Source organism: Doryrhamphus excisus, chromosome 7 (assembly GCF_030265055.1).
Source record: "Doryrhamphus excisus isolate RoL2022-K1 chromosome 7, RoL_Dexc_1.0, whole genome shotgun sequence".
Lineage (NCBI taxonomy): Eukaryota > Metazoa > Chordata > Actinopteri > Syngnathiformes > Syngnathidae > Doryrhamphus > Doryrhamphus excisus.
The window spans coordinates 17,097,304-17,121,485 of NC_080472.1; the positions used below are offsets into that span (position 1 = coordinate 17,097,304).

General features: G+C 39.3%; 1 protein-coding gene and 1 long non-coding RNA gene across 5 annotated transcripts in view; both read right to left on the reverse strand.

Moving 5' to 3' along the window:
* Nucleotides 1-425: 425 nt before the first annotated feature.
* LOC131132444 (uncharacterized) lies at nt 426-4,471 on the reverse strand. The gene is made up of 3 exons (XR_009130366.1): nt 4,351-4,471; nt 3,900-3,979; nt 426-2,056 (listed from the first exon to the last, which is right to left on the reverse strand). It is a non-coding gene; the product is annotated as an uncharacterized LOC131132444 (long non-coding RNA).
* Nucleotides 4,472-5,446: 975 nt separating this feature from the next.
* Nucleotides 5,447-24,182, reverse strand: part of dock4b (dedicator of cytokinesis 4b) — an 88,632-nt gene continuing 69,896 nt past the window's right edge. Inside the window, exons 43-53 of one of the 4 annotated variants that reach the window (XM_058078052.1) lie at nt 22,066-22,242; nt 19,390-19,473; nt 17,663-17,782; nt 17,362-17,483; nt 16,538-16,649; nt 15,578-15,659; nt 14,101-14,210; nt 10,327-10,399; nt 9,555-9,671; nt 9,337-9,398; nt 5,447-6,931 (exon numbers count right to left, since the gene is read on the reverse strand). In XM_058078052.1, the coding sequence (XP_057934035.1) occupies nt 6,494-6,931; nt 9,337-9,398; nt 9,555-9,671; nt 10,327-10,399; nt 14,101-14,210; nt 15,578-15,659; nt 16,538-16,649; nt 17,362-17,483; nt 17,663-17,782; nt 19,390-19,473; nt 22,066-22,242 (1,497 nt within the window). In that variant the 3' untranslated portion in view covers nt 5,447-6,493. Of the gene's footprint in view, nt 6,932-9,336; nt 9,399-9,554; nt 9,672-10,326; nt 10,400-14,100; nt 14,211-15,577; nt 15,660-16,537; nt 16,659-17,361; nt 17,484-17,662; nt 17,783-19,389; nt 19,474-22,065; nt 22,243-24,182 lie in introns of all 4 variants that reach the window. The other 3 variants (XM_058078051.1, XM_058078054.1, XM_058078055.1) reach the window with 3 other exon arrangements.

The window sequence follows — 24,182 nt, forward strand, 5'->3', positions numbered from 1 at the left end:
CTGGAAAAGGCTCCAGCACCCCCGCGACCCTCGTGAGGATAAGCAGTAGAAAATGAATGAATGAATAAAAGGCAAAAAAACAAACTCAATCAATGATCAGCATCAGCATCGCCAAAACTGTCCCTGGGTTTCAGGATGAGGATTTTCAGATCAATACTAAAATGTCTCGCCCACACCTACTGTACGCCACTAATTAGGTAATATACGGCTGCCACAGCAATCAGTGAGACGCTATTTCCCTCGTTAACCCCTTGCTATGTTATTGTGTGCGCCATTTTAGCATATATTGGCACTGAATATTGACTCACATGACCACACACAAACACCCGTGTCCCTTCGTCTCCTGGTTGAAGTCAAGATGGCTGAACGAGACGTTTTCTTTCAGCGGCCTGCCAAAAACATCACACGTTTGCGCCTCATTGTTGTGCGGCTGCCAGCGCTGAAGTGCTTTTTACTCTCATCTCCAAGCTGTTGAAAACATCCAGACACTCGCAGCACATGAAAGCTTTTTTATTCCCTGACATGGAAGAAGAATAAGCTTGGAAGAAGTATAGAAAAGAAGCCATTTAGCCCCGAATTGATTTCAATAGGAAGGCCTCCTGGCTAGCATCTTGTTCAATAGAAGGCAACAGCGTATAAGAGGGCAATTAGTGTCTGGCCATGCACAGGAGCAGCTTGCATCAAATCTGTTCCAGGAGTGATGTGCGATACCAAGTCAAATTCAGGCTGGTATTGGCTATATCGGTACTTTGTGTCTGTAGTCTATTTCAAAACATAGCATGAACAATACAAAATGCCAAATATTTACGTACTACGTACATATATTGACTAGCGGTATTATTTACAATATTATGACATTGAAAAAAAAATATTCTGAGATTTCAAGAATAAAGTCGGAAATTTATAAGGAAAAAAGTCTCAAAATTACCACAATAAATGTTGACATTTATGAGAAAAAAATCATACAAAAGAGTTGTCATAAATTTACAAGAATAAAGTCTGAATATTTAAAAAAAAATTCTCATAAATAGATGACTTCATTACTTTAATATTCCATTGTTATGTTACCTTTGGTCTTGGGAAATTGTAATATTACGACTTTTTTAATCATAAATTTTAGACTTTTTTTCCATTAATTGACAACCTTTTTTTTGAAAGGACTAATGTTACCTCTGGTCTTTGGCAAAAGGTCATTTCAGATTTTTTTCCTCGTTTATTTACAACTTTTTTCTCGTAGATTTACAACCGTATGAAATTTCTTTCTTGAAATTTCGTCAATGTATTTTTTGCCCGTGTGGCCATAACATTAGTATGTCACGCAATAGAGCGAACGCACTACACAACAGAAAAAACAGAAGATAAACCTTATATAAACTATGTGAAAATTATGTTTTAAGAAATAATCAAATAAAACCAGTGAAGAACTACTAATTCACAAGCAATTCAAACTCTAAAAGTTGGGTTGGGCGATACTTTTTATGTCCCCGTATGAATGCTAAAACGTAAACAAGCCGCAACGGATATACAAGAATGAAATGCGGTCATCATGAGGAAAAGGAACATTCTTGTGTTGAAGTATTTACGTGGCAGACTGCTCAGTGGTGGCACAAAATCATTATAAACACGGAACAATTAAACAAACAACAAACACTTACTACAGAGCGTGAATGGAAGCTAGCTGAGTTAGCTTGTGTGGTTGTGTGCGCGCTCGACTTTCCTTTCCACGTTGTACCTGTTACTATTACACATTACCAATGTATGAGCATAGTGGAAATCTACCAGCAGAGCCTCCGGTCGGCCTCTACTGTAAATATGTCCGCTCGATGGGTATCAGTGTGAAAGGCAGTTAGCAGCTGGTGCTTAGCGGGTTGCTGCAGGCCCCGGCCAACACACACCCCCTCCTCACTGATGAAGACAGATGGATTGGGCCACAGTCCTGACGCAGGATGCCACAGACACCCCCCACCACCACTCGTTCTCCTACCGACCTCCAGTACCACCATCAGCAGCACCTCATGGGCAGGCAGATTAGAGCCAAGCTTCCGATGATAGGAGCCTGCAGAGGGGGCAGCAGGCAGATAGGAGACATTTTCACCTGCACTTTTGAACCCAGTAGTAAACCATGTCAAGAGTGATAACAAAATATGAGGCTGGCCTATCCTAATGCAGTCATCCCAGCCCATCTCCACACGTCCGTGTAAAGCATGAACTTTGTCAAAAGTCTGTTTTCACTTTACAGAGAACCAAATGGAACAGAACGAAATAAGTCAAATAAATAAATACTTAAATGTGTCTCTAATTCACTAAAATGTAATTCATAAATACGTTCTGAAATGTGCCATATTTGAATATTGTGATATAGGTTAAAAAAAAAAGCTAATTATTAGTATCAACTTTGGTCCTTTTCACATTTTTGCTGTTCTTTTTTTTCCAAATATTTAAACTTTCTTCTCAAATAATCTTCGCAGATTTTCTTCTCTTAATAGTATGACTTTATTCCCATAATATTTGGATTTTATTCCCATAACAACAAATTTATTCACGTAAAATTGCAACTTTTTTTTGTTAGAATTACACTTTTTCACTTCCTAAAACAACAACTGGTTTTTTCCCATTTCTGCTGATGTTTTTTGTAACTTTCCAAATATTAAAATTTTGTTCTGGTACATTTTCTTCTCAAAATTATTCCTTCATTCCCATAATATTTTGACTTTATTCTTGTCATAGTATTATTTTTATAATATTTTATTATAATTATATTTTTATATTATTTTATAATATTTATTTTTAGATATATTTATATTTAATATTTTTATAATATTATTTTTAAACTTTTGCTGCAGCCTAATATTCCCAAAAAGACAACTTCAACAATCCATTGTTTTGTTTGTGTAACTTTTTTTTTTAAAAAGTAGGGCTCTCTTTAATATTTCAACTTTATGCTACTATAATAATTTGTTTCTATAATGTTACATTATTCTTGTAGAATTGTATTTTTTTCTCTTAATATTTTGACTTTATTCTTCTGAAATTGGAAAACACACATTTTTGAAACTAGTGATTTTGTGGTTACAAATGTCATCATTGTTGATGTTAATAATGACAACGCAAAACATGTCCGAAAAGGAGTAGGAAGAAACAGAGCTGATTTAATCCTAGCCCTTTTCCATGTCTCAGCAATTACTGGAATCAAGTTTTCTCAATTCCATACACGTGGCGGTGTAACTCAAACGCCTGAACCACGCCTGACACTGAGGTGCATTCATTCCTAAAATGGCGTTCATTTCCTCTAAGCTATTCACGCAACAGCATTTCCCGCATTGCCATTTCTTCTCGCCTCGTTCCGCTTTCAAAGCACTCCAAACCCTGCTGTCACCTCCCCCGTTCGGTGGCAGGCGTCCTCCGAGGACTTCACTCACGACGCCACTAAAAACAAGCTGTCGCGTTTGAAGCCGCCAGGTGAAAAATCCCCAATAAACTGCGAGAAGATAATATATGGGAATAGAGCAGGGAGATAAAAAGGTTCTTAAAAAAAAAAAAAAAAGATGCTCCCAAGCTTCCATTCTCCCTGGAGAGATTTGCAGAGCGAGACAAACACCTTTGGGTTTTTCTGTGGCTGTGTGTTCTCCAAAATTCACCCCAGGCAGCACAGCGTTAATACCCAGCACCGCTCCTGATAATTCTGTATCATTACCGGTGAATGCTATAAATGGAGGTTGTTTAGTGCTTGTATAATGGGGCTAAACGTGCTCTGCAGAATGCTCGCGCTGGATGTAATGAATGCCCCAAGAAAAGTGCTGAATGCGTTTACAATTACTGCAGCTCATAATATTTACATGCTCTTACAAGTGCATGCCTTACAGCTATAGTATTCTTTTTTTTTTTTTTTTTTTTTTTACCTGCTGTCCTCTTCTTCAGGCCTTTGTTTTATGCAACTGCAGCCATCCTGCCATCATATCTCCATTTGCAATAGACGATTCTACAAGGAGACTGTACAATTAACAAGGGGATGCTTTCCTGACATGATAATTGTTGCTAAATTACAGCCAAGCGTGTGTAATTATGATGAGTTGTGGCAGGTGTTTACAGTTTTGTACACAATTTACAAAGCAACACAATTCTAAAGCTTTGAAAGGCAAATCACATGTACTGTAATTAGACACAGTGGGATAAAAAGCGCACTAAACTATTGGATGCGGCTAACGCAAAAGAGGATTGACAACAAACACACATGGTTCAGCTTTGCAGTTACAAAATGGACGCCACAAAACATGTTAAAAAAACTCCAAAATGGCTACATGTGGCTAGCATGAAGCTAGTATAACTCAGGAGAAATTAGAATGACTGTACCTGTTATGGATTCATTGAGTCCAAGCGTCAATAAAGTAACTTAAAAGGGAGCAGGTGTCTCCAGGCATTTGGCAAGGCCTTGCTATATACTTCCTGTTTCCTGTCTGGACAGGAAGTGAGTACTTGGTGGCCATTTACAAAATGGACGCCACAAAACATGTTTAAAAACCACCAAAATGGCTACATGTGGCTAGCATGAAGCTAGTATAACTCAGGAGAAATTAGAATGACTGTACCTGTTATGGATTCATTGAGTCCAAGCGTCAATAAAGTAGCTTAAAAGGGAGCAGGTGTCTCCTGGCATTTTTGCAAGGCCTTGCTATATACTTCCTGCTTCCTGTTCAGACAGGAAGTGAGTACTTGGTGGCCATTTTTCAATGAAAGAATTTGTGCCGTCTCATTGTTGGCTTTTTATTTGCTTAATCGACAAAAATGTATGTTGTTACTTTAATTTAAATTACTTCTTAGCCATTTTCATTGGTAGACACTTGTATAAAGACTTAGCACTATCATGCTAGGTGTTAACATGCTAATGAGTGCAGCATTTTAGCTATTTTCATTGGTAAACACGTGGTAAACATTATGCTAGGTTTTACTATGTTAACATTAGCATTTACATTGCTAGCATGCTAACATTGGAATGGAAAAATTCAATAATTATATTACCATATTGTTACATTACCTAATTACTATATTAGGTATTATAGTATCGAAAAGATGACATATGAAATACAGGATTAAATAACTTTTACTTCTGCCTACTTTTGGACATGTGGAACTGTACATAATACATGTATTACGTGTTGTACTCCACTAAGTTGTATAAATGTTCCAGTTAAAATTAAACCATTAGTAACATTAGCAGAGCCGTATTTCTAGCCGTTTGCTTAGGTAGATTTATACAACACTTAGCACTGCTAGGTGTTAGCATGTTAATGTTAGCATTGCATAGCCGGGGTCTGCACTCTAATATGGTGTTTCTAGTTTACATGTAAGAACAGTAGTTAGTTAGCATTGATGCTAGCACTACGATAACCACATTAGACTGCAAACAGTACATAATGTGATTTTATATAATACTAAATATAATAACACAAACACAATGTCTACATTGGACAGTTTATTGAACTTGTAAATGTGTTAGGACGTCATTAATGTATGACCTTTGTTTTTCTACACTCACAAAACCCATAAAACATTTATAATAATAATAATAATCATTTGCGTCAACATTACATTCAAAGCTGTAAATTGTTATAACTACATTTTCTGTTAAAAACACACTATTTACATGAATTGCAATACACCTTTTTTTTCCTCTTTTATATTTGGCTTACTTACAGTAATCTTATGGCATCATTTACAGGTTCTCCAGAACTGATTGATGTGAAAATAAAAATTCACAACCCAAAAAATGAGACGTACAAACAATACGAGAGCGCCCACTAATCCCACTTTTCTCAAAAAATGCAGGCTGCTAAAATTCAGACTTCACAATATGATGTCATTTGCTTACAAAAATTAAACTGTACACATGTGAGCGATGTATTTTTCAATTCCAATTGTCCCATCGAGAATACATAACAGTACTTGTCGATCATGATAAACTTGTGCTTTAGATTACAGTAGATTAGAGCATTTGGGGGTGTTCCTTGGCACCAATTTAAAAAGAGAATCTTGCTTTAATTGTGCGTTTTCCTTTGGCACAATACTTTCGTAGTAACCCACCGCTTTAAGGTCATGCAGGCTCTGAAGCATGCAGAAAAAAAAGCTGATATTTGCGTTGGCGTTTGGTCCTCCTTAAGAAAAGTGCAAAAGTCTACAAGAGGGGGCAGATACCCTGAAACGTTGTCGCTGTAAAGGAAAAAGATTGTGAGCCTAGTGTGGATATGACGAGAGCACATTACTACACTTGAGTCAAAGTGCATGCTCCTCCTCAAGCACCATACAGTGTACAAATGTACAAAAAAAAAACGTGCAAGGTTCCCAATTAAGGCAAAAACAATCCAGTATATACTCATATACATATATTTCCCATGGAGACACCTATCAAAAGTGTGTTGGTCAATAGAAAAACTAAAGAAAAAGCAAGTGAGTGCCCAAAAAGTGCAAATAATGCCAGTGTGTTCCATCTTCCCAGCGCCTAAAGCTGAGACACCTTCCGCGGTAGAGGCCTCGGTCTGGGCACCCGAGGGTCCGAGGTTCCGTCCAGCTTCATGCTGCCCGTGCGCAGCTGGTGAGGTTTGGGAGGCAGGGCGGGAGGGTCCGTCTGCGGGGGGATGGAGAGACTGTGAGGCAGCGGTACGGGCCGGCGGGGGTTGTTCCTCTCGTAGACGCTGTAAGGGGGCGGCGTCTTGTTCTCCCTGCGGATGGGCTCGTCAGGGGTGGAGTTGGGGGTGGTGGCCGGCTGCGCGGGCAGGTCGCCGGCGGCGGGTAACTCAGTGCCCGACGCCTCGGAGACGCTGCAGCGGCTGAGGGAGGAGATGCCGCTGCTGTAGCTGCCGGAGAGGACGGGCGAGTTGGAAACCAGGCTGGATGAATGGCACTCGGTGGGTGACGGGGTGAAGGGGGGCACGCTCGTCTACAAAGACAGACACCCCTTAGCTTTACATTGCAGTAGGTCCTTAAAAACAGGGATGATCACAATCTTTCATTTGCGTTTTTGTAGTACAACCCCAAACAGTGGGTAGAATATTGTCATATAAAGGGTCTTTGACTGGCATTTTTACAGTAGGTCCTTAAAAACAGCACGATTTGGTCATATAAAGGATCTTTGACTGGCATGTTTGCCGTAGTTTTTTCAAAACTGGATTTTTTTATAATATAATGGATCTTTGACAAGCATTTTTATAAAAGGATATTTGTCTTGTATTGTTGCAGTAGGTTCTTTAAACCATGGGATGATTTTGTCGGATGAAAGGATCTTTGACTAGCATGTTTGCAGTAGGTCTTTAAAAACAGCATCATTTGGTCATATAAAGGATCTTTGACTGACATGTTTGATGCAGGTCCTTGAAAAAATGACACAATTATGTATTTTTGAAGTAGATCTTTGACTAGCATCATTAAAGTAGGTTCTTAAACACATAGGATGATTTTGTTAGGTAAAGGATCTTTGACTGGCATGTTTGAAGTGGATCATTAAAAACAGTGTATGATTACCATCAGAGCGGATCTTGGGTGAGCATTTTTGAAGTAGATCCCTTACAGTAGGGATCTTTGACTAGTATTGTTGGAGTAGGTTCTTAAAAACATAGGATGATTCGGCAGATAAAGGATCTTGGACTAGATTTTTTTTTAAGTAGCTCCGGAAAAACAGCGTATGATTTGGTCATGTAAAAGATCTTTGCATTTTTGTAGTAGGTCCTCAAAAACTGGATTATTTTATAATATATAGGATCTTTGACGGGAATTTTTATAAAAGGATCTTTGTCTTGTATTGTTGCAGTAGGTTATTTTGTCAGATGACAGGATCTTTGACTGGCATTTTTGCAGTTGGTCCTTAAAAATGGGATGATTTTGTCATATAAAAGATCTTTGACCAGCATTTTTGCAGTAGGTCCTTAAAAACTGGATGATTTTATCATGTAAACCAGGGGTGCTCACACTTTTTCAGCATGCGAGCTACTTTTAAAATGACCGAGTCAAAATGATCTACCCACTACAAAAATGCAAAACATCTATTTATTTTCAAATGTATTGAGGATTATTTGTACGTACAATGTATGTTGATGTACCTTACATAACCAAATGAGCCAATATTGCAAAACACACATAATTAACTATTAAATTTGTTTGTAATTACCTGAGTTTATTTTGATGACTTGCACTGAATTGAACCAGCCAGGGATGCATAGTCCGGACAGTAGCTGCTGATAGCCAGCCTCAAGCACACTTCCAAATGTTTATCAGTCATGGATAATATCCGTATCATAATATCCGTATAATATTCCATATCCGTATGGAAGTGATATGTTTTTTGCCTTTTTACTTGGTCCAGTTTTTGCCTTTTTACTTGGTCCAGCTCCTTCACTCATTTTAGTGACCATAAACTTTAGCGAGGGCTTAAAATCTCGCAATTCGCCGACTAGCTTAGCACTTTGCATCGTTGTTTACGCATGAGCGGTGACCTAAAGGTCAAAATTCAGTTGTCATCTGACTGGTTGTCCTGTATGTCAATCAAGTAACGGGGATGGATGATAGGCTGACATCGTAAGTTCTGCTGCACTTAGAGACGTTGTTTGATTTGATTGGTCGCCCGAAGGGCAACATTCAGTTGTCATCTGAATGGCTGCCCTGTATATCAATCAAGTGACGGCATTGATGCTGGGATATTTTTTTAATGTCACGCCGCGATCGACCAGCGATCGACCAGTACCACCTCCGCGATCGACCGGTAGCTCGCGATCGACTTAATGAGCACCCCTGATGTAAAGGATCTTTGACAAGCATTTTTGCAATATGTGAATTAAGACAAGGGATGATTTTTTCATACTTAGACTTGTGTTTTTAAGATCACTGATGCTTTTAAGGTACTTACAAAAGCACGACAGCAGTCCTGTCATATAGAGGATCTTTTTTTTGCATTATGACCTTTAAAACGAGGTGACTATGTAATATAAAGGATCTTTCACAAGCAGAGTGATCGTGTCATTCGAAGGATCTTTGACTAGCGTGAATGATGCACTGACTAGACTACATGTGCGCTCTTCAAAGCCACGCGCACACACACACACACACACACATACACACACAGCCACAAGTGATTGACAGTGCAGAGCTGCCACTCACACTTTCCACAGCTTGTTTCCTTTTTCTTTTTTTTTCTTTTTCATGCTAGCTGTCACCTGGGACAAAAAGCGGGAAGCTTAACACTTGTCGCTTGCAGAAGAAAAGCCTCATTAAGGACTCCGTCTGCACTTCATAAACCTTTTTATCACCTGAGAACATGCCTTCCCTTTCAGACAAGAAAATCTTCAAACCGACCTTTTGCGGCGACCTGGACATGAGGACGGGCGACTGGGACCTCATGTTTTTCGCCGAAGAGCCTGAATAAGATGGAGAAGAAGAAAGGGAGAATTCAAATATTTCCCCTGCATACCCTTTAACCAACACTCCTTAAACACAGCCGAGCCATCCTGTCAAATAGAGGATCTTTGCATTCCAATGATCATGCAGTGTGACTCCGCTTATGAATGGAATACCTGCGTACGGCGGCCTGGGAGGGATGGGAGGACATAGCAGTTTGCCGACAGGGTCAGAGAAGGACATGACACCCTCTTTGACGCTGTCTAGGCTCCAGCTACTGGGTGTGGCTCGCACTTGACAGCACACAGGAGACACATGACGAGTCACAACACAAACAAGATGGACGATGCATGCACAACCACTCATGCAATATGTACTTTTTAACATCGATATGATGCAAAACACGTCTATACTAGATGATGACAGCCATGTGCTGTGTTAAGTATGTGTAAACGTGTATGTTAAAATGTTGTATTCCGGTGTGCACACGTGTGTGTGTGCGTGAGAACAATACTCCACAATTAGAAGGTGTCATTTCATACAGGAGAAAATAGTCACACTTCTTTTTTTTATATATATACATATATCATATATATATATATATATCATGAGAACGACAGCCACATGTCACTAAAGGTGTCAAGTTAGCATATTGTTCACCGAGATCTCGCTGCATTATTTTTACATGCATTATCACATCGGAGACGGTGAGGAAATGTGTTTCTTCCGCCGTTAACGCTAATTATCTGGCGGGGATGCTGTTCTTTTGTGCACACGATTCTTCTATTGTCTGCGAAGAAACGCTCCCGCTGAGCAAAAAGAAGACAATTTCATATTTATGACTGTCATATCACATGCATGATGAGATCTTCCTTCAAATACAGTTGCACCATTGCATCATATATTTGAAGATGAAATGCCACAGAGACAAGCATGTGTGTGTTTTACCTTTGTCTGGAGCCGAGAGGTTGGGGTCACTGCGGGGTAAAGTGCCATCACCTATATGATGAGGAGCAGCCCTCTGCACACACACACACACACACACACACACACACACACACACATTGTCCATTATCAAAATAATTCTAATGACCCTAAAAGCTGCAGCAAAGTGCTTTTAAAGCAATTTTTCATTCGTAGCTACCTGACAACAACAGAGAAACAGTGCTTCAAACAGCAGCTGAATATACGATATTAATAACAAGCATGTTTTGAATCCAACCACTTTGCTATTTCTAGTATACCATATTTTCTGGACTATAAGTCGCTCCGGAATATAAGTCGCACAAGGCCAAAAATGCATAATTAGGTAGAAAAAAAACCATACATAAGTCACATATTTGCGGGTAATTTATTTTACTGGTCGTGCTTCAAACAGCAGGTGAATATACGATATTCATAACGACCATGTTTTGTACCCAACCAGCTTGCTATTTCTAGTATACCGTATTTTCTGGACTATAAGTCGCTCCAGAATATAAGTCGCACAAGGCCAAAAATGCATAATTAGGTCGAAAAAAAAACAAACATACATAAGTCGCACTGGAGTATATATTTGAGGGTAATTTATTTTCCTGTTCATGCTTCAAACATCAGTTGAATATACAATATTAATAACGAGCATGTTTTGTACCCAACCTGCTCGCTATTTCTAGTATACCATATTTTCTCGACTATAAGTCGCTCCGGAATATAAGTCGTACAAGGCCAAAAATGCATAATTAGGTAGAAAAAAAAAACATACATAAATCGTACTGGAGTATATATTTGCAGATATTTATTTTCCAAACTACTTGACCTAAACAGACATTACGTCCTCTTGGAAGACAAGTTCTAACAATAAAAGAATAGAGAACAGGCTGAATAGGTGTAAGATATGCTAACACAATGGTTATTCAGCTACACAAAAAATAAACATGAACAGAAAAGGTGTCCAGTGTTTATGTAACATAAACACTTTTTTCATTTACAAGTCGCTCTGGAGTATAAGTCGCAAGAACAGCCATCCTATGAAAAAAAGTGCGACTTATTCATTCATTCATTTTCTACCACTTATCCTCATGAGGGTCGCGGGGGTGCTGGAGCTTATCCCAGCTGTCTTCGGACGAGAAGCAGGGTACACCCAGCCAATCACAGGGCACATATAGACAAACAACCATTCACACTCACATTCATACCTATGGACAATTTGGAGTCGGCAATTAACCTAGCATGTTTTTGGAATGTGGGAGGAAACGAGAATACCCGGAGAAAGAAGAACATGCAAACGTGAAGAACATGCAAACTCCACAAAGAGATGGCCGAGGGTGGAATTGAACCCTGGTCTCTTAGCTGTGAGGTCTGCGCGCTAACCACTCGTCCGCCGTGCAGCCCAGTGCAACTTATAGTCCGGAAAATATTGTAATTATATTGTGAAGTATAATAAAACCACTTTTAACTTGTTTGCTCCCCATCACGTATTTAACCTCTATTACATTTTTTTGCGCCAAAAGCAAAAAGAGGTGATGATGCAACTGTAGTGCAGTTTCAAGAAGAACGTTCATAAGAATTGTGCCTGCAACTTTCCTATAGTAATACACTCTGTCTTGACGAGATCACGCATTGAGGGAAAATATGAATGCACACACACAGTTCGGATCCAAATGTGAAAATTGTAAATACTTCACGGCGTTATAATTGTAAATAAATGCAAATTTTCTATTTTCATGTAAAACAACCCTTTTGCAATTACCCTCAATGCTGCAGCAAAGTGCTTTTAAACCAATTCTCTATGAGTATCTACCTGTCAACAACTGAGGAAGAAAAAAAAAATAAACTCTCGTTTGTGCTTCAAACAGCAGGTGAAGTGCGGGGGAGATGAATGGCCTTGAGAAGAACACATATATTTATTTATTTTTCTCTGTTCACAGCTCAAGTGTGCACGGCCGACCTCCACACGGGGCACAATAATTGTTCAGGAATATTTTCTGTCGCTTTAGTGAAGGCCATCCTTAAGAAAAGAAATGAATGTGCACGTCTAAGCAATGAATGTCCTACTTTAAGAGCATGTCTTGTACCCAACAAGCTTGCTATTTCACTGCAATGTAGTACAATTATATAATACACTTTTTTAATATGGATAATATGGATGATTTCAATAAGTAATACAACCACATTTGACTCATTCGCTACCAAAGACGTATTGATACTTTTTTTTTTCAACTCAACCACTCGCTCCCACTCGATCTGTCCTTTAGGCAAAAAGAGGTGATGATGCAACTGTACAATAAAAGACATCATGTTTGGTGCAGTTTTAAGATGGAAAAAAAGGCCATAAGGTGGCAGGAGAGCCTTTTATAAGAACTCTGCCTGCAACTTTCCCATAGTAATACACTCTGCATACCAACCAGGATGTGCGCACAGCAACCAGGATGTTGGAAAAAAAAACGAAATTTGATTGCATGCACATACAATTCAGTCACTAATGTGAAAACTGTAAATAGTTCATAGTATTATGATTGTTAATAAATGCTTATTTATTCATTCATTCATTTTCTACCGCTTATCCTCATAAGGGCCACGGGGATGCTGGAGCTTTAACATTACTAGAGCCCTCTAGACATGAAATAACACCCCTATAGTCACTTTTACCCTCACTTTACCCATTATAGGAGACATAACCACAGAAGTTCCTTTTCCATTTTTGGCTGTTGTCTCATGAATGTCACATTGCTGATACCTGGTGACCAGTATAGAATACTGATTATCTTCTGAATGCCTTACATTTGTATCTTTTTAGTATTTTGCTCATTTTTATGCTTGAAATCCTTAATATAGGCCAAAAATAAATGAAATTTTCTTAGCCGCAAAATTCAAAGTGGCGAGGAACAACTATATGTGATAATAGAGGAAGATTTACATACTGTTAATTACATTATCATTCATTAGTAGTGAGTAGTGATACATTTTATACTTGAAATGCTTTTAATACGTGCGTGAGGTACATTGAAGAGAGAAGGTTTGTTAATCCAATAATTCAAAGTTTTATGGCAAATGTTGATCCAAAATTGGAGCAGTACACCTTGCACTGGTGGCCAGCCTATCACAGGGCACATATAGACAAACAACCATTCACACTCCCACATTCATACCCATGGACAATTTGGAGTCGCCAATTAACCTAGCATGTTTTTGGAATGTGGGAGGAAACCGGAGTACCCGGAGAAAACCCACGCATGCACGGGGAGAACATGCAAACTCCACACAGAGATGGCCGAGGGTGGAATTGAAGTCCGGTCTCCTAGCTGTGAAGTCTGCATGCTAACCACTTGTCCACTGTGCAGCCTAAATGGTTATTTTCACGTTTTTTTGTTGTTGTGGCATAGTTGTTTATATATTTTGGCTAAGTTTATATGGCTAAATTGGTGTCAAAGAGAAAGTTATGCTTGAAATGTAGCAGTTTTTTGTTAAGAACTGATATTTTGCTAACACTGACCTGTGTTCTACTGCTGATTACAAAAGAATAGGAAAGTCGAAGCTTTGTTTTAGTATATGCCATGCCTATACAGCACAATATTCTGTGTCAAAATCATCAAAAATGGCCGATCCTGAGAGGGATGGCCTTTGAAAAATGGCTGGGATTGAATGAGTTAATATTTCTACTTCCTCTTATACATCATAGGGACTCATTAGGGACTGTTTCATTGGATTCCATCTTTTCATGTCTGTATTTTCCCGGCTTACCAGCGTGGGGTCCAGAGGGTTGGGGAAGATGGCGCTGACGGGCCTCTCTCTGGGCGACAGGCAGGCGTTTTCTCTGGAATGCTTGTGTTTCTCCGCCATCTGCGGCGAACCTGCAGCAAGTGGGCGGCCATGAGTCACCCGCAGCCAAAAGATACAACAGAGCGGCGGGGAAGCGCGAGACTCGACCCGGGCGATGGACGCCAAGGCAAGTGGACACTCACAATGGACGGCGAACACAAAGAGAGCATTTCACAGCATCATGTGATGACACACGGCTGGCTCGCCTCCAGATAAGAACACACAAGCAGTAAGTCACCACAGGCTTTATGGCCAGCCAGGGGCCGGCAGCTGCTTTCACAAAGGGCAGCGTCGACGCGTCCATAAACGTCGCCATATATTCATACTTTTTATGACTTAGATGGGGCAGAAATACAGCGTGATAAGAGCGGGGCCGAGAGAACAGCATGCTGTAATGAGGTCCGAGAGGTACAACGCCAGCGTGCTCCAATCTTGTATTGGGCTCGCTTTATATTCACGGCATTTCTCTGCACCCAACTTTTCATTCCGCGTCCTCCTTGTCGTATCTCATGTGCCGCCTGTATGGCAAGATGTCAATCTCCCCTCTAACTTTAACAGACGGGACCATGTGGAGGTCTAAAGGGTCCCTGTTTCCTGGACGTGGCTTGAAAGACAAGAAGTCGGGCGTTTTTCCTCCCTGTGAGGTCTTGCATTCAATTTACATTTGTGGTACACTTTGGTGAAGATTCTTAGAAGATTCTTAGAAATAGACCTCTTTTCTGTGTTAACATTTTGGTGCAGATCAGGATAAAGGTGGATACTGGTAAAGCTATTGCTAGTCAGCTTGTTTTAGGACCAAAACGCAGCTTGAAAGACAAGAAGTGAAGCGATTATTTTTCAAAATCAATGTTTTTTTCAATGGAGTTTTGCATTAAATTCAAATGAGTGTGGTTGTGTTACATTTTGGTGCAGATCAGGATAAAGATGCATACTGGTAAAGTCATTGCTAGTCAGTTTGTTTTGGGACCATGTGACGCTTTAAGAGGCTGCTGTGAAGTGAAGTGAAGCCATTATTCTTCAAAATCAATGTTTTTTTCTTTGGAGTTTTGCATTAAATTCAAATGAATGTGATTGTGTTTGTGTTACATTTTGGTGCAGATCAGGATAAAGGTGCATACTTGTAAGGCTGTTGCTAGTCAGCTTGTTTTGGGACCAAAACGTGGCTTGAAAGACAAAAAGTGAAGCCATTATTTTTCAAAATCAATGTTTTTTTCAATGGAGTTTTGCATTAAATTCAAATCAGTGTGGTTGTGTTACATTTTGGTGCAGATCAGGATAAAGGTGCAGGGCTTGAAAGTACACATTGCTGCCCCCTACCGGATTGCAGTTTGTAATGCCATTTAGTACAGTTCTTGTGTTGTGTATCGTTAAACATAGATGTGATGGCGGTGATCCTTACCTCGGGCACTAGAGGGCGCTGAGCTGGTGACGTTGGGCGAGGCAGAGTGGTTGGAGCTCAGGCTTGAGGTAGATGGGCTGGGCTGGAAGAGGGAGAACGCATCAATCAAGAGTTACAGTTATGAGGTTATTAGGACCAATTCCTAATTTGATCATTTTTGGATGCGCTACGTGTGGAATATGCAGAATTGATAGATTGTTTTAAGGTTAGTAATTTCTATCTACTGTATTTTCTGGACTATAAGTGGCTCCGGAGTATAAGTCGCACAATGCCAAAAATGCATATTTAGGTAGAAAAAAACATACATAAGTCGCACTGGAGTATAAGTCACATTTTTTGTAGGTAATTTATTTTAACTACTTGACCAAAACAGACATTACGTCCTCTTGGAAGGCAAGTTCTAACAATAAAAGAATAGAGAACAGGCTGAATAGGTGTAAGATATGCTAACACAATGGTTATTCAGCTACACAAAAATTAAACATGAACAGAAAAGGTGTCCAGTGTTTATGGAACATAAACAGTTTTTATTTATAAGTCGCTCTGGAGTATAAGTCGCAGGAACAGCCAACCTATGAAAAAACATGTGACTTATAGTCCAGAAAATACGGTAAATTACCCACAAAAAAATGCAACTTATACTCCAGTGCGACTTATGTATGTTTTTTTCTACCTAATTATGCATTTATGGCCTTGTGCGACTTATATTCCGGAGCGACTTATAGTCCAGAAAATACAGTATTTTCCAAATTACTTGACCAAAACTGACATTATGTCCTCTTGGACACAAAAAATAAACATGAAGAGAAAAGGTGTCCAGTGTTTATGTAACATAAACAGTTTTTTCATTTATAAGTCGCTCTGGAGTATAAGTCGCAGGAACGGCCAACCTATGAAAAAAAGTGCCACTTATAGTCCGGAAAATACGTTAAATAAGCTGACTAAACTACGTAGAAGTACCTGCATGTTGAAGACTTCATCCGAGCTCTCTGACTGCCCTGTGATGTTGCTGACCTCGTTGGACGCCTGGGAGGACAGCGAGGAGGAGGAGTAGCGGTTCACCGCCGGGTAGCTGAGCAGGCTGCATTGTTTAAAAAAAAAAAAAAAAAAAAAAAACAAGAGATACATAAACATCCATAATTGTGAAGGTATACATAAAGAAAGCAAAAATAAGTCAGCTTAGAGACTCACCAGGATGCGGCGAGGAGACAGATAGCACATAGAAGAAGACATAAATGGGAGGAAAATGTCAGATTAGAAGAAGATTATCACAGCTTCCGTTGAGAGAGAGTGGAGTTTTTATAGAGAACAAACACAAGAAGCTTTTGCTTGAAGGTTGGAATCCAAAAAAAAAAAAAAAAAACAACTCAAATGAGACAAAATGGGAAATGTCAGAGTGAAGCGGATGCGAGGCAGGCAGTATCTTCCTGTGGGGCGCTGCCCCTTGGGATCAAACTGTGGAGGCAGAATGTCGCAGGGAGACAGCGCGACAGGGTCAGTGAACACATCAACACACACACACACACACACACTCAGGTGATGCTCAGGTGGTGGAGACCGGGAGGAGCACAAAGTGGCGCTTGAGGTGAAACAAGGACATGGAAAAGTTTCGAGCAAGAGAAGACAAAGGACGTGATGGATGGTGGAAAGACACGTCACAGTAATCCCTCCTTTATCACAGGGAATTCCGATAATTAATCCTTCCAAAAGTACGATTCCTTATTTGTCAATGGAATGTTTCATTGTTAGAACATAGAAAAATGAGGACTAGTAGAGGTCCTCACCTCCGTCTGGAGACCCCTCGACCGCCGTCCGGGCTGATGATGCTGGGTACCGAATTCCTGCAAGTGCGCGGGCTTCCATTGGTAAAGTGGACCGGGCTTGCACGCACATAAGCCGGAAACTCCTGGGATGGAAAAGCGGAATTGTTGTATGAGAATAATAATGACAGTGATGACATATGCAGAGGAAGTGTTTAATGAGGGGGACATTCCACTTCATTACTTTCAGGAAAATGATGTGCCTTGCAAATAGATAGTCATTAATAAGAATCTGTTTAAGGCGCATTAATGATGTGGTGCAAACCTGGATGCCCAAGCTGGATTTCATCAGATGGAACTGGTCCACCAGCTTCTTGTGGAGAGGCCTCATGTCCTGGGGGACCACCTTCTCGTGCACAGCCAGGCCGTATTCCAGAATGTGAGCCTGAGAGACAAATATCTTCAATATCTGACTTTGGTGCTCAAATATGCACATGTGTCATTGTTTGGAGACACCAGAAAACATCAGAGGAGGTTTCTATTTTAAGAAAATTCAGATCAAGTTTCACAGATTAGGATCAGAAAAGGATTCAAAGTGGTTTGTTTGGATTCCCCATGACAAAAAAGGAACATAAGAATGAAACCATTGAATTAGATTTTATACTTTTTATACACAAATTTGAATTTCAAGTCTGAAAAATCTGAAAAAATTAGGATCAAAAAAGGATTCAAAGCGTTTTGCATTTCACTGTATGCCACATATAAACAAAAAGCAAAACAAAAAAACAAAAAAAAACTTTCCTTGACATTTGAATTTAATTGTCATTTAAATTGCCCAAACTTCAACCATTAGGATTAAAAAAAGATTCAAAGTGGTTTGTGTTTGTTTTTACCCCCCATGTAAAAGGGGGGGGGCGGGGGGATAAGATTGAAACTACTTTTATTCAATTTATTTTTTATTTTGCATTTTAATAAACAAAAAACACACAAAAAATGATTTTTTAATTTAATTTTACTGTCATATAAAACTGTCATAATGTAAAAACCTCACACAGGATAGGATAGGATAGGATCCAAAACGGTTTCAAAGTGGTTTGGGTTTGCTTTTATTCCCTGTTTTAACAAAAACCGGAAAAAATAAAATAATTTTGTTGTTTTTTTTATTTTGTATTTCAATTCCAAAAAAATCACACAGATTAGGATCAAAAACGGATTCAAAGTGGTTTGCATTTCACTTTGTGCCCTGTGTAAACAAAAAACTTTTATTGCCTGTTTTAACAAAAACAGAAAGAAATAATATCATGTGAAATAATGATTTTTTTTTACATTTTGTATTTGAATTCCCCCAAGATCTCACAGATTAGAATCAAAAAGGGATTCAAAGTGGTTTGCATTTCACTGTGTGCCCTGTGTAAACAAAAAACTAACACGAAAATTGGAAAACTGAAATGTCATGATACTTTTGAGTTTAAAATTGACATTTAAAATGTAAAAAAGTCAAACATTAGGATCAAAAAATGTGTCAAAGTGGTTTGGGTTTGTTTTCATTCCCCGTGTAAACAAAAATAGAACAAAAGAATGAAAACTAACAGAAACATTTGAATTCAAAACTGACATTTAAGACTTAATTCAACTTTTTCCCTCAAAGTTTGTGGCAAAGAGGTCACAAAGATGCACAGTGAAGTGAAACAAGCACTTCCCTCATCTCCTCCTTCCTTTGTTACTTCTTCTCCTGACCTCCCTTGTGACCATTCTTCAAACACTCTTGTCACCCGCCTACATTTCAATATTCATACTCAACATATGCCGCCTGCTCATCAACATGCAAACACGTGTGTGTCCTCTTCCATTCCGCCCCTTGCTTGGCACCACATTGGATTTATTATGTTACAATTACTATTAGAGGATGCTGGCAATGTGGCTTGTGTGCGTTCACATTAGCATTATTATTGGACATTATTTGGACAAACTTTGCCTGGTACTACAAAAAAAAATGTTGACGTCAAACAAGAAAAGAGTCCCTTTCCTGCTATTTAATCTGCTGTTACCAACCTGTTCAAACATGAGCTCTCTCAGGCGCCCGATCTTCTCGCCGTCCTCGGGGTGATTCATCATGTAGTCCTTGACAAAAAAGGCCTGTGTTGAAAACAAAAATGTCTGTTATGCACCAACTTGGAACAGCGGGAGATGTTTTTGTCTTTCATGTTGGAGCTGAATCCACACTGGGATGCAGTGACTGACTGAGAGTCCAAACAAACACGTGAAAAACAATAGTGCTCGTCTGTTGACTATTCTATTGTTAAGAACGCGTAATTAGCGCTGCTCTGGTTGCAGAAAGGATTGTCATATGTACATATATTATCATGATATTTTAGCTTATATTACAAAGAAAATTGTATAGAAATATTTTTAGATTTATAACTATGTATAATTCTGGAAATTGTCATATTTACATATATTATCATGATATTTTTAGGTTTTTTTTAACAAAGAAAATTGTATAGAAATATGTTTAGATTTATAAATATGTATATTTCTGAAATTTGGCATAATTCCCAGATGTGACTAGTTTTATTTTAAAAATATTTGCCTAAAAATAAATATTTATGTATTTAATGAAAAACATGTATTTAAATTATTACTATCTAAATCTATTTATTTTTTTACATTATTATTACATTAAATAATTATTAATCATTATTAATAAATAATTATTATTACTTATACTACTAAAAATTATTAATAAATATTATTTTATTTAAAAAAAAATACTAAATAGTTCTAATTAAAATAATTACATTTATTGATGTATTTAAATAACAAAACACAGTTACTCTTAAATAAAAACTGAAATCATGTTGAAAATACTTATAATTACTAATAAAAAGTAGTTCTAGCTACAAATATGAGCTTATACGTGAACAAGTAAACACAAACAAATAGCCAAAAAAATTCAATACAAAAAAATCCATCCATCCATCATTAAGAAAATATCATTTAGCAATATCTGCAGTATATGTCCCCAAAATAAAATTAAAAAAATAATTACAAAAAATAAATGACTAATGGAGCGCGCAGACCTCACAGCTAGGAGACCAGGGTTCAATTCCACCCTCGGCCATCTCTGTGTGGAGTTTGCATGTTCTCCCCGTGCATGCTTGGGTTTTCTCCGGGTACTCCGGTTTCCTCCCACATTCCAAAAACATGCTAGGTTAATTGGCCACTCCAAATTGTCCATAGGTATGAATGTGAGTGTGAATGGTTGTTTGTCTATATGTGCCCTGTGATTGGCTGGCGACCAGTCCAGGGTGTACCCCGCCTCTCGCCCGAAGACAGCTGGGATAGGCTCCAGCACCCCCGCGACCCTCATGAGGAAAAAGCGGTAAAAAATGAATGAATGAAATGACTAATGGCAAGGGGATGCTAAGCTGTATACAGTAATGGCCAGAAGTTGTGAGAAGGACACAAATATTCATTTTCACAAAGTCCACTGCCTGATTTTTTATGATGGCAATTTGTATGCAAAGCCCCTCTTAGAAGTCATAATCCCCACAAAATATTTCCACTGCATTTCAGCCCTGCCACAAAAGGACCTGATGAAATCATGTTAGTGGTTCTCTGGGTAACAGAGTGTTGACAAAGATTGTTAACACTCTATTGAGACTCTTGTCAGACTCTATTGTCCTGATTGAGTGAGAAGGACAAGATGGGAAGCTTTAAAAAAAAGGAGGACGGCAACTTAACCAACCATTCATCAGATCATTAAAAACTTCAAAGGCGAGAGGTTCAAATGTTATTGAAGAAGACTTCAGGGCGCCTAAGAAAGTCCAGCAAGCATCTGGATTGTTACAGAAAGTTCATTGAGTTGCAGAATAAGACACCGCCAGTGCAGCGCTTGCTCGGGAATGGCGGCAGTGAGGCGAAGACTTTTGGTGTCAAGAAGGGCGCACAGAGGTCGCAAACATCAGGGACTGACTGCAATTCTGCAAAAAGATACCGATACTGAATAAAACTGTGATGTATCCCCTTTGAGATGGTTTGGGGGCATCCGGAGAAGAAAAGGTGAGTGCGACCATCAGTCCTGTGTCAAGCATCATGTGACCAAGGGAGGGGGGCTCAGTCACTATTTTGCAGAATGGTACTAAAACAACCTCTGAAAGCGATTTCTCAGAAGCAAACCTTTTTTTAAAAGTGATAACTAAGTGGCTTGGGGAACAACATCTGACCAAAACATCTAAAAACACTGAAGCAGCAAACAAGCCAAAGGTTAAAAACACCCTCCGAACGCCCCCCCCCCTTCAATAAGAGTCGACATGACAGCGGCGGACTTGAATATTTTGCCTTCATTGGCAGCGCGTTCCACAGCTGTTAATGGGAAATTAGCAGATTTATGCAAGGCTTTTATAAACAAAAATAACAAGCACGTCTCTCCATCTAAAGCTGCCATGTCCGTGAAGGGGCCTCTCAGTGGAAGAGGTGGTTGCTATGCGACACCGAGTGAGTCCACTCGCTTACTTGAGGATGAAACATTTTACAAGCTGCTCTTTTTCCCCACGCTGTGCTCCGGCTTGGGAGATTTTTGAAGAGGATGCAAACACTTCAGCGGATAACACGGCGTTCCTTGTGCCTTATATATTCCCGCTGCTTACCCGGCGCCATGCATCATCGGGCCCGCTCATATGTCACGGCGCTAAAAGCCCTCCAATCTTATACGCCATTTAGCCGCACCTCTTGGTAGCGGGCCAGGCCCCCGTTGACGGCGGCGTCGATGACCCCGTTGAGGCACATGGTGAGGGGGTTGACGTTCTGCATCTGGCGACTCTGACACTGCGTGATGAGGGTGCGCAGCTGCAGGTTCTTGTTCTCGATCACCTCGATGGCGTTCTCCAGCGGGCTCACCTCCACCTGTGGAGACAGAAATAAAATACTATAAATACAAACGTTTTCATACATTGTGCCTAAAACCTAAAAGTGGAGAAAATTTAGATTTTTTTTTAATAAAAAAAAACTCATGTACAAATCGGGACAATTGTACCTTGGTTAGTGTACGCCCCGGTTAGCACATTTTTCGGTTAGCATACAATATGGCTTGTCATTTTATTAATACACTGTGAGTCCAGCTGTGTTTGAATTTGTATTTTTAATCACAAAATGTCCTTGTTGGAACCTTGGTTAGCATACGCCCCGGTTACCATACAATATGGCTTGTCATGTTATTAATACACTGTGTGAGTCCAACTGTGTTTTTTGTATTTTTAATCATAAAATGTCCTTGTTTGCAGCTTGTTAGGTTTCTAATACAGTTGAACCTCGGTTAGCGTACGCCCCTGTTAGCGTACAAAATGGCTTGTCATGTTATTAATACACTGTGTGAGTCCAACTGTGTTCGAATTTTTATTTTTAATCACAAAATGTCCTTGTTTGCAGCTTGTTCGGTTTCTAATACAGTGGAACCTCGGTTAACGTACGCCCCGGTTAGCGAACAATATGGCTTGTCATGTTATTAATACACCGTGTGAGTCCAGCTGTGTTTGAATTTGTATTTTTAATCACAAAATGTCCTTGTTTGCAGCTTGTTAGGTTTCTAATACAGTGGAACCTTGGTTAGCGTACGCCCCAGTTAGAGCATTTTTCAGTCAAGAAGCTTGTGTGAGGTTAATACTTAAGATTTTCAGACATGCATGTTATCTTTTGGCTCGATTTAAATTTTCACTTCATTTGGAGCTTTAAATATATAAAAATATATATAATCCTATCGTTTATATTTTTCTCATAAAATACATTGAAAATAGGCATGTTTCAGACATAGTTGCATACGATGATTAATCATGATTAATTAATTTGAAAACTGTGATTAATCTGCTTTTGTTTGATCAAAAAACATCCTCTTTAGCAACATTTAAAGATTACAAAACGGAAACTGGAAGCAGAAGTCAGCTCCGTCGCCTGTGTATGACATCATCACTGGTTGACTTGGTACCGCTTTGCCAACTAACGCAGTTACACCACAAGTCTCTGCTTTTCTTTAAGAAGGTGAGAAACACAATTGACTTGACCGTAAAACTACAATTGTAAAACTATAAAACCGTGTTTTTGTGTTAATACACGATTATTTAGTCCAGTTATTGCAACCAAACGGCTGTTCATGCTTTCATTGATGACCGGTCATATTTCATTGCCTGTTTACTTTCGCTTTGAAATCGGCTGCCTTCCTGCATCACAAGCACTTACAATAAGGTGACGACAACACGCTCTGCTGTCCATCTGCCTTTTTCCCGCATCAGTGAGGTCGGAAGACTCGGAAGAGTTGAATCACTTTAGGGCCACTTGAGGCAGTAAGCAATCAATGGCCTTAATGTGTTCAAAACAGTTCCAAATTGAAGCGGCAGTAACAACTGGTATAAACCGTTCCAGCTTTGAGTTAAGGATTGCGTTGTTTATGACAAAATGCAGTTGAGATTGCGTGACTTTAAATTTATATTGCAGGGAGATTAATGTCTTTCCAATTAACAAAGAGCTGTCTGCTACAAAAAAATAGGAGTCATTTGGGGGCCGCAAACGCAACACAATGTGCATCGAGAAGTAGGTTTCATCACCTTTCTCATTCATCTTGTGACAAGTTTAAAGATAAACTGCTATGTTTGCAAGAGTAAAATAGTATTGGGTCACTTGCATGCAGCCTTGTCGCACCGACGGCTTAATCCTCTCCCTGATGGAGTTTTTGTCACTTCCATATTTCATACGCTATTGCACCGCCGAGCCGTCATTGCTGCTTTTATAAGCCACAATTTCACAGCGCGCTAAACACTCTAAATATGCATACGCACAGATCAACACAATATGTT